Below are 10001 nucleotides of genomic sequence, written 5' to 3'. Positions count from 1 at the left end.
GTTCCACTCGAAGTTGCCCAAACAAATACTGCTAATTTGAATGACACAGAAGCACGATGAAAGGTATCTGGGAACACTTTCGGAACCACCTAGATCCACCTACCATTGTGGGCGACGAAAGGAACTATGCGAGCCATTGTTTGGAAAAGTCAGCGCAAACAATAGCACTTTGTCGCATGTACGGTCAGTGCGGGACCCTTTGAATTGAAAGAATATTTCAAATACCTCATGTGTGGACGACAGCATCCTGGGAATGAATTGTACATTTACTAGAAGGAAATAATAGGATAGAGAAATTAGTTACACAAAAAAACATGAATACAAAAATATTATACAGAAATGTTTTGCAAATAATCAATCAGCAATAATAAAAGAACTGGCAGTACTTGAGAGCTGGTACAATGGTGTTTATGCAGCAGTATTGCTCCTTAAGTCCCTTTTATAAGAGTCTCATGTGATCTCCAAAACAAGGCCCTATTGCGGCAATGCAAACGTGACGTATGAGCTGAATTTATCCGGTCAAACAACACGCATTCTCAGCCGAATGGCAATCCCACGCCTGATGAAAGCGACGCCCGGAGACACCAGCCTCTCCCCGTACTCGCCACTGTCATTAATAATCTGCCTGTGAACAACAGACGCCCACTCGGTACACAGTGTGAAGCCTGGGAACAGCCCTGCTGAAGCCCTCACGAAGCTGTCCTCTGACTACGGCTCGGCGCCGCTCCCATGACTGGACACGCATGTATAGAGCCCACCTGTTTGTTTGGGCCCGCGTTTAAAGGCCAACCACATGTGACGGCCATGATGTCACCGCAGCTATTCTTGGCGTGGAGAAAGTCATTCCTGACCCTGAAATAGGGACTGTGATGTATGGGGTGTATCAGCTTTAAAAAGGTTTAGGGTCACCCAGCAGGACGTACGTCTCTGGATCTGTCAGCTGGTTGGAGGACACAAGATAAACCCCGCTTGGTTTGAATCAATGAACCAAGCAAGGACCAAACCATACTAGAGAATCATCAGCACTATGAAGAGGTTAACCACCATCGCGTTCCCCCACCCAATAAATCGACAGTCAATAGAATCATGTAGAACTGTAGTTTATTTTATTAAAAAGACCAGGGTGCAAATATGAAATTAAAAAAAATAAAGACAAGCATATCATTTGTAAGCATTTAATACAAACTTAACAATATAAACTATTTCAGTCCCTCTTCACATGTAAGACACTGACTCAAAATACTTTGTTATACCGTATTTTATCAAGTATTGCACAATGTACGTACAAAATTAATATTCATACGATTACATTTTGTCCAGAGTATAGCAAAAATTTAACCTCATAACAGAAAATACAATTCTTCTCGGGGGGAAAAGCAAATATTCCTACACTTGAAGTCCATCACTAAGGGATACTTTATACACAATCCGTAGAATATTTTATGTATTTTTAAAGATGGATTTCTTTAATAATTATCTTTTAAAAAAAGAAAAACATAAGGAAAAGCTGCTGCAGCCATCACAGATCACTGGAGTAGTAAAAAGATATAAATGCAACACCATGTCATAGAAACAATATATATACTCTGATATCTTACAAACTCTGTACTAAATTAAATTATACAATTAGAAAAAGACCAAGTAACCCCACTTTGTAGTGCCAATTCATAAAAATCAGCTTCGTCTTACCGCCTGTAAAATACTGTGAGAGGCCAAAAACTCGAAGCTCGTATGTATTTTTTTTCCTCCCCACTTTTTTGGAGTCGTTTTTTCGATTTTGTCGACATTGTAAAAAAATTATTTTGTGCTTGGTTGGCAAAAAGTCAAAAAAGAAAAACAACGATGCATGTTGAAGTAACCAAGCTTGGACATTGTTGTAAGACAAGCTCTCGAACAGAAACAAACGCAAGGGGGCGCGGCGATGGGGCGCCCTCTTGGGCACATGCGCTTCACTGAAACTAGACATCATGTTTCCTTGAAAGTACCAAGTCGTTGAACTTCTAAGTGTGCAGGTTTCGCTTTGTTTTTCCCTTCTGCTTGAGCCACCGCCCATTCATAAATAAACGGCCCGTTCCGCCCCGTCTCAGTTCGCCATGACCGGCTGGAATTGCTGGTTAGAATACTGCATGCTGCTCAGGCTGAAGTTGAGGCCATCCATGAGCGACTTGTCGTTGAGGCCGCCGTAGGCCGAGAACACGTCGAAGGCGGTGCCGTACTGCAGGGGGCCCAGGCTCAGGGGGCCCTCCCCGGGGCTGCCCGGGGCCTGCCGGCTGGGGAACACAAACTCCTTAGCGTTGGGCGACAGCGCCGAGGCCTTCTGCTGCGGGCCCAGCCCCAGGCCGTACAGCGAGTGCATGGAGGTGGACATGGCTTTCTGCTTCAGCAGCGTGTTGACATTCAGGCCCAGGTGGCTGGTGGGGGAGGTGGGCGAGGGCTTGTTGCTACTGCCGCCGCCGCCGCCGCCGCCGCCGCCGCCGCCGCTGCTGCTGTTGTTGTTGTTACCCCCGCCGCCCCCACCGTTGTTGTTGTTGTTGTTCCCGCGGCCACTGCTCTTCATCTTGGTGGAGCCGAACTTGGTGGCGGCGAAGGTGGCGGTGGTGAAGGTGAGCGGCTGGGCGGAGCGCGGCAGGAAGGAGGGGCTGACGGCCGCCGACTGGCCGAAGGGCGGCGAGGGGGAGCTGGACTCCGACGAGCCGCCCACCGGGTCGCTGATGGGCATGAACACCTGCGCCTCCGGGTTGAAGCTGTTCTTGATCTCCTTGTCCAGCTCCGAGCCGTTCTCGCCGCCGCCGCCGCCGTTGTCGTCCACGTAGAGCACCTTCACGGCGCCCTTCTCCCCGATCTGGTAGGACACCTCGAAGGGGTCGATCCAGACGCTCAGGTCCTGGGGCAGGTTGTTGCGGACGTCCTCCAGGTCCAGGCCGCTCTCCTTGGCCGCCTGCTCCACCACGGGGTCCACCTTCTCGCCCACGTGGATGCAGCGGTACCCCGAGCCCTTGAAGGGCTTGTCCGGGTACCAGTGGCCCTCGTACTTGTTCTTCAGCTGCCGCTCAAGCTGCTCGCCGAAGATGTTGACTCGCCGCCGCGGGAGTTTGTTGTACAAATAGGAAATTATAAAGTTGAGGGCGACTTGGATTTCAAGCTGCATAGCTGCTTCCGTGGGCAGGGCGGCTCTTGGGTTGTCGCAAACAATCAAAAGTCACGTTTTCCCAGAGCGTCGCAAAAAACCTCCGAGGCAGCGGTGGTCAGCTTAACGGGGACAGTCCAACCTGGCGGGGGCGGGGGTGGCACGGACGGATATCCTTCGTGAGACAGACTCAGGATCTTAATCCTGCGACAGGAGAGGAAAGGAGGAGGAGACGCGTTAGAATGACAATCAAAACATGACGAGGCAGAAACAAAGCGTTTTTTTTTTTTTTTAATCGAAACCAAACAAATGAGCGCCCCCATTATGGTCGACTTCCAATCGCAATGGGCTTAAGATCGGGGCTACAAGCAATCTATATTCATGAGTCGCTTGCCCTAGTCCAAACAGCAGAGCAGTATCTCCGCTGTGCAATATCAACAGCTATAAATAAACACGGGCCACTGACTCAGATTGTGTCAGCAGTGCGTGTTCCCTAGCGGTCGTGTGTGACAGATAAACGCAGCCATGGTTGAACTCGGGACGGGGTGGGGTGGGGTGTGGGGGATGCGTGGGGTCCGGTGATCACGTCAATAGGCGAATCTTCGTTTGGCGTGAATATTTTCGCCCGTGTCACGTATTTCACAGCGACGCCACGTCTTTTTTTTTTCCTCGCCCCTGCCAATGTCAATAGAAGCGAGGAGCCAGCCCTTTCCTCTCGCTTCCCCCCCCCCACGGCTTCGACTCTGGGTTGGGGGCCGCTTCACGGTGGCTATCTTACATCATCATCATCATCATCATCAAAACACGATCACAATCCTGAAGATGGACCCTTCTCCGAGGTGCATTTGATGTTGTCATGATAAAATAGCTCCCCATCGCTACTGGTCTGCTCCCAGCTCGATGGTGGTGGGCTGAATGGAGGGTGTGATCCGCCCCGATGCAGCCCACCTCAGCCCAGCTTGGCAACAGAGATAAGTGAAACGTTTCGTTGACATCGACGAAAACCGACTTAAGTCAGACTTAAACGTGATGCCGGGGATCTGCGTGTGCAGAACGAACGGAGGGGGGATCGATACCAGCTCTGATCGGATCCCAGATCTGCTCACCTGAAGGGGCAATTGGTTCAGGCGTCACCCGACGGATCGCAGGCTTGGTTGTTAAATATTGCATTCGGTGAACGTCATGTTTAATATTTAACCCGGTCGATGTCAGGGCGATCATGCGAACACATCAAGGTGGAGAGAGGAAAACGAACTTACATTGACATCCACGACAGCCTCTCCTTCTTCGCGGTCCACCTCGGGAATAAACACGGGTACTAAACGTTCGGCTGTGTGTCTGTCGTCGTGTCTCGACGAGGACGGTCCTTAAATAGGGTGTTTTATCTTGTGTTTAAATCCCGACACTCAACCAGCTGTCTCCCACTGCCTGGGAGTTTCTACAACTCTGTCCTCTGGATCCCGGAGCGGCGTGGTTATATAGTATCCTTCCGCCACGGACAACCAGTGGGCGGTGAGAAGGCTCGCAGAGGTCAACACCCCGTACCCACACGCTATTGGCTAAACGGGCCCTTCGTCATTAGCGTAGTCGTCAGCCCGAGTTTTGATTGAACCGGAGCCCGAGTCAGTCGCGAGAAGGGCTCTGTTTACGGTAGTGGTTCACCTTTCATGGGTGTCGGACTACTTTATCACGAGAGGTCGTTGGCTGGTGGGTTTCGTTTTTGTCGAAATCATAACGTCATTATTTTGAGTACAAAACAACAATTATTTATCATCGAATCAAACAGATTTTCTAGGTTATGTACGGTATATTTGTATGCGTTGAGTTGCCGGGCAATGTGTTTCTTCATCATTAGTAATAAAGGATAAAAAGGTTGGTGATTTGTCTTCTGCACTGAAGAGCCTGCGGACAGCAGGCGTCCTCTCCCGCGGAGGGACACACCTGTCACCGGCTGTACCGCGGCTCCTCCCCAGTGACAGCGTCGCGTTAATAATGTTAATAATGTTAATGTTGAGTGCATGGGAACCAGCAACCCGCAACTAGGTTTCATTAAGTAAAATACAGACGTCAGCGAGGACTATTTCCCCACACCACATAGTGTGCACTAGGTGCATTGCACAATAGGTACGACTCTAAAAATGTTATTTTTTTATTCAAATCATACATCTTTGAAATATCATATATCTATGTAAAAAGTTCATTAAAGGTCTGTGTGGCGGATGTGGATACGGAGCGTTACACAACGGCTCCTCGCGTGCTGCTCCCCTGTCAGAGCAGCTGTGCGCGAGCTGAGCTGTGTGGGGCTCGGGCTGCTTGACGTCACAGCGCGTTCTTACCTAACATGGGCTCAGGCGCCGCGTGTTTCCACAATAAACACGCAGCGCTGTGACACGGCCAGGGCGGAGGGAATGTCGCCGGTGGCGGGTGGGTGGGAGGGAGGGAGAAAGTGTGTGTGTGTGTGTGTGTGTGTGTGTGTGTGTGTGTGTGTGTGTGTGTGTGTGTGTGTGTGTGTGTGTGCGTGCGTGCGTGTGCATAAATGTGTGTGGGTGTGCGTGTGTGAGCGTGTGCATGTATATGTGTGTGTGTGTGTGTGTGTGTGTGTGGCAGTGTGTGTTTGGCAGTGTGTGTGTTTGAGGTTTGAGAGTGTGTGGTTGTGTGTGTGTGTGTGTTTGAGACTGTATGTGTGTATGTATGTATGTCAGTGTGTTACGGGAAGACAGTGTGTGTTTGGGGGGGGGGGGGGGTGTTTTCAAATCCCAAATAAAAATGTCCCACAGTGTTAAATGTGCTCAGTAAACCACAACGATTCTCACTCATAAAAGAGTCAAACAACCGACGAGTGTGTTCAGGGCCACATGAGGAACGATACGGTAAATAACAGCAAAAGTGTAAAAGTGAAACCTAAAGTAACTCGTTAGGTTACATAAGTCTGTTTCCAGGTCTCCTCCTCGCCCCATTGTGTGGATGTCGTATTTCCCCCCCCTCCCCCCTGCCTCCCCCCATCCCTCCCCCTTTATTTGCCTCAGGAAAGGAAGGACACGGTCTATAAAGCCAGAGTGGGACATCGTGACGGACCCTATATAAAAGCACAGGGACATGGATTCACTACGGCAAACATAGAGCTCCTTTAACGTCCCGCCCCTTTAACGTCCCGCCCCTTTAACCTCCCGCCCCTTTAAACTCCCGCCCCTTTAATGTAATTTCCCTTTAAGGCCATGCCCCTTTAATGCCATGCCCCTTTAAGGTCACGCCCCTTTAACCTCCCGCCCCTTTAATGTAATGCCCCTTTAATGTAATGCCCCTTTAAGGCCATGCCCCTTTAAGGCCATGCCCCTTTAAGGTCTCGCACCTTTAACGTCCCGCCCCTTAAACGCCAGCCCTCTAACATCACGCCCCTTTAACGTCCCGCCCTTGTTACACCCAACCCTGTTACAGCCTTCCCATGCTACAGCCAGCCCTGTTAAAGCCTTCCCATGTTACAGCCTTCCCATGCTACAGCCTTCCCATGTTACAGCCTTCCCATGTTACAGCCTTCCCATGTTACAGCCTTCCCATGTTACAGCCTTCCCATGTTACAGCCTTCCCATGCTACAGCCTTCTCATGCTACAGCCTTCTCATGCTACAGCCTTCCCATGTTACAGCCTTCCCATGTTACAGCCTTCCCATGTTACAGCCTTCCCATGTTACAGCCTTCCCATGCTACAGCCTTCCCATGCTACAGCCTGCCCTGTTACATGTAACAGGGCAGGCCCATGCTACAGCCTTCCCATGCTACAGCCTTCCCATGTTACAGCCTGCGTCCTCATAAGCTCATTTGTTTAGCGGATGTCTGGAGCTCAGAGACGACGACGGTAGAGCTGTACTGCTGTCAGCTGAGGCCCCAGACAGCTCCTGGTGTATATGGAGATGTATGCATTGTGGTGCAGGGTTTATGAATCCACTGCTTAAGTTTGATTCCTGCTATGGTAATGAGGCGAACATTAATAAAATACGATTTCAGGGCATGCATTTATGCTTTTTATTTTAGAGCCTGCTGTAAAATCAACCGCTCTGTGAAATCAACCAAGTGTGAAACATGGAATTCTGGGGGAAGGAGAAATGAAGATTAGGCCTATATTCGATTATTTTTGATTTGCAGGAAATAAAAAGTAATAAAAGCATTCTTCAAATGAGTAAGGAAACGCTTGTGGGTTATTGGACAACATATGAGCAGCTCTGTGGAGCCGCAGACATCATCCATCCAACAAAGACCTTTTTGACAGCTCCTTATGAAAATATGAAATCTATAACGAACAAATGGGATGCAAATGCTCGATTATCAGGGATATTTGACTACCGAAAAACCATACACAGAGATTGGCCATTTATTTCACTACGTCCCTTAATATCAATACACTGTGTGTGTTAATACAACTAAACGCTGTGTATTATTTAAACTAGGCACTGTGTGTTATTTTAACTAGGCACTGTGTGTGTGTGTGTGTGTGTGTGTGTGTGTGTGTGTGTGTTTGTGTTGTTTAAACTTGCCACTTTGTTCGTAGTTTGGATTAGCTACTGTTGTTTAGATTAGCTACTGTGTGGTTTGTGTGTGTGTGTGTGTTTGTTTGTGTTTTGGTTAAGCTAACCACTGTGTGTGTTGCTCAAACTAGCCTCTGTGTGTGTGTGTGTGTGTGTGTGTGTGTGTGTTGTTTAACTAGCTACTGTGTGTGTTGTTTAAACTAGCCACTTTTTGTGTGTTAGTTAAACTAGCCACTGTGTGTGTGTGTGTGTGTGTGTGTTTGGCGTGCGTGCGTGTGTGTTTGCGTGTGTGCATGCGTGTGCTATCTCAACCAGCCTCAGAGCGACCGGTGGTCCGCGGGGCCACAGGCCTCTCAGCCACATACGGGAAAGCTCCGGCTTCCAGATTGACTCTCGGCGGGGGTGAGACATGAGTCACCCCCCCCCTCCCTTCCTCCTCCGCCACTGCCGCTGAGGATTCTGGGTGAGCGGCGACCATAACACAGACCGAGCGAGCCACAGGGGTCCTGGAGAAGCACCAAGGCCAGGATGAAGGAGCCACTCTTTTCCTTCTCTTAACGGCGGAGAGGAACGGACAAGGTCGACGTAACGCTCCCAAAGACTTCCCTCTGCACCCCCGGGACCGGGTTGTGTTACGTCACGTCTGTGTAAGAGAGCAGACAGGGGTCTGTGCTTCTGCAGGCCGTGAAGCAGAAAGAGAACACTGCCAAAGGTTGATGTTTCAGACCCTGGAATCCTTTTGTTCCAAGAATACGTCCGCAGTAAACTTCCACACACTGCAATGTTATTTCTGGCGGTTGAGGCAGGTCTAGGGTGGCTGAGCTCACCGAGCAACGACGCCTTTCTTGTTATTTCCAGCTGGAGCAGAGCTGGCGATTCTCCTCTGTTGTGAGTCCGCCTGACACAGACGGCGGAGGTAAACACGGCTAATGAAGTGAGATGTTTGAGCGTGACTCACGAGATGGCCTCGCGGTGAGGTCAGTACACGCCGACAATCCTTCAAGGATGTGAAGACTTTCTCTCTCCTTTCTGGCGGTGTCGGACTCACTTCTGGTCGTGTTACATTCCAATGCTGCCAGAGAGGGTTTCTAACCCTCTGACATTACAGTTGTAATTGTTTTTCTCACCGAAATCAGATGCTGACTTCCTGGTGGAAACAACGCATTGTAATCGTGAGATTAGGCCAGTCGATTTTTTCTTCCTTGATCCTAATTGTTACAATCTTAATTCTGATCAACTAACACCGGCCTTTTCAGATTCCTTCTGTTCCATTAGAGCAGAACCTGTTTGAGTGAACCAGTGGCGAGTGTGTGTGTTGGAGAGCCTTTACTGTACGGCTTGTTTACACTGGGGCCGGGTCAGAGCAGGTCGCTTTTCTCCTTCACACTCTAGTGCCAGGAATGCCATTAAAATGAGCAGTGTTATTATCTGGTTCTCAACACACACACACACATGCACCCGCACACACATACACACACACACACACACACGCACACACATGCGCGAACACACACACGTGAGCACACACACACTCACATACACACACACACACACACACACTCACATACACACACACACACACATGCATGAATACATGCGCTCACACACACACACACAAGCATACACACACGCGCACGCACAAACGCACACACATACACGCACACACGCACACACACTCCCAATGTTGTCCAATAGCATATTAGAACAGCCACAGTGCCTTGGTCAGCGGAAACCATCCCAGCGGATCGATTGAAGCGTCATAGTTTCCCCTAAAACGTCTTTGTGAGGCCCCGTCTGAGCCGAGGAGCGGTCCACAAGCCCTCCTCACACACAGGGCCCTTCTAACACAATGTCATCTCCACAACGTGGCTCAACAAAGATGCTTTGAGGGGGTTGAAAAGGTCAGTACTCCCAATGGAGTGACTTGTCTGCCTGACTAAAAAACAAATATTCAGCCACGATGGAAGTGAAAACTGGTTTTCTAAAAACCTCCCTAACAATCTGAATACATCATTTTGTTACTTCTCGACCTGAACCCCAACATTCCCCCAACGGACTCTGGAGGGATGGGTACGGAGAGGATCCCGAGTTGGCCTTTCACACATGCAACACCAAACCGGAGATAAGCCTCATCAGACGTGTTCACACATACTGGATACTCTGGATTCTTAAGGCGGGGGGGGCCTGGCCAGAGCGTGTTGCTGGCAGGACGGGACGCACAGAGTCTGCAGCGGAAGTCTCAGTCTTTTGTTCTCAACACATCAAAGATGGCAGCTGAGGATTTCTCCGCAATACTGACTCTTCTGGCGGTGATAACAATACTGCATTTATTTAGACGTAACCACAAAATCAACA

General features: G+C 49.5%; 1 protein-coding gene across 1 annotated transcript; it reads right to left on the bottom strand.

Annotated features, from left to right (window-relative positions):
• Positions 1 to 1089: 1089 nt before the first annotated feature.
• LOC307090657 (protein Tob1-like) lies at positions 1090 to 4561 on the bottom strand. Its single transcript, XM_079757399.1, has 2 exons — positions 4387 to 4561; positions 1090 to 3331 (listed from the first exon to the last, which is right to left on the bottom strand). Exon 2 carries the CDS (start codon positions 3146 to 3148, stop codon positions 2084 to 2086), a length of 1065 nt encoding a protein of 354 aa, XP_079613525.1. The 5' UTR covers positions 3149 to 3331; positions 4387 to 4561; the 3' UTR covers positions 1090 to 2083.
• Between the last annotated feature and the right edge of the window lie 5440 nt (positions 4562 to 10001).

This window comes from Pollachius pollachius (genome assembly GCF_949987615.1).
Source record: "Pollachius pollachius genome assembly, chromosome: 19".
In the NCBI taxonomy this organism is placed as follows: domain Eukaryota; kingdom Metazoa; phylum Chordata; class Actinopteri; order Gadiformes; family Gadidae; genus Pollachius; species Pollachius pollachius.
This window is presented reverse-complemented; position numbering and strand designations above follow the sequence as displayed.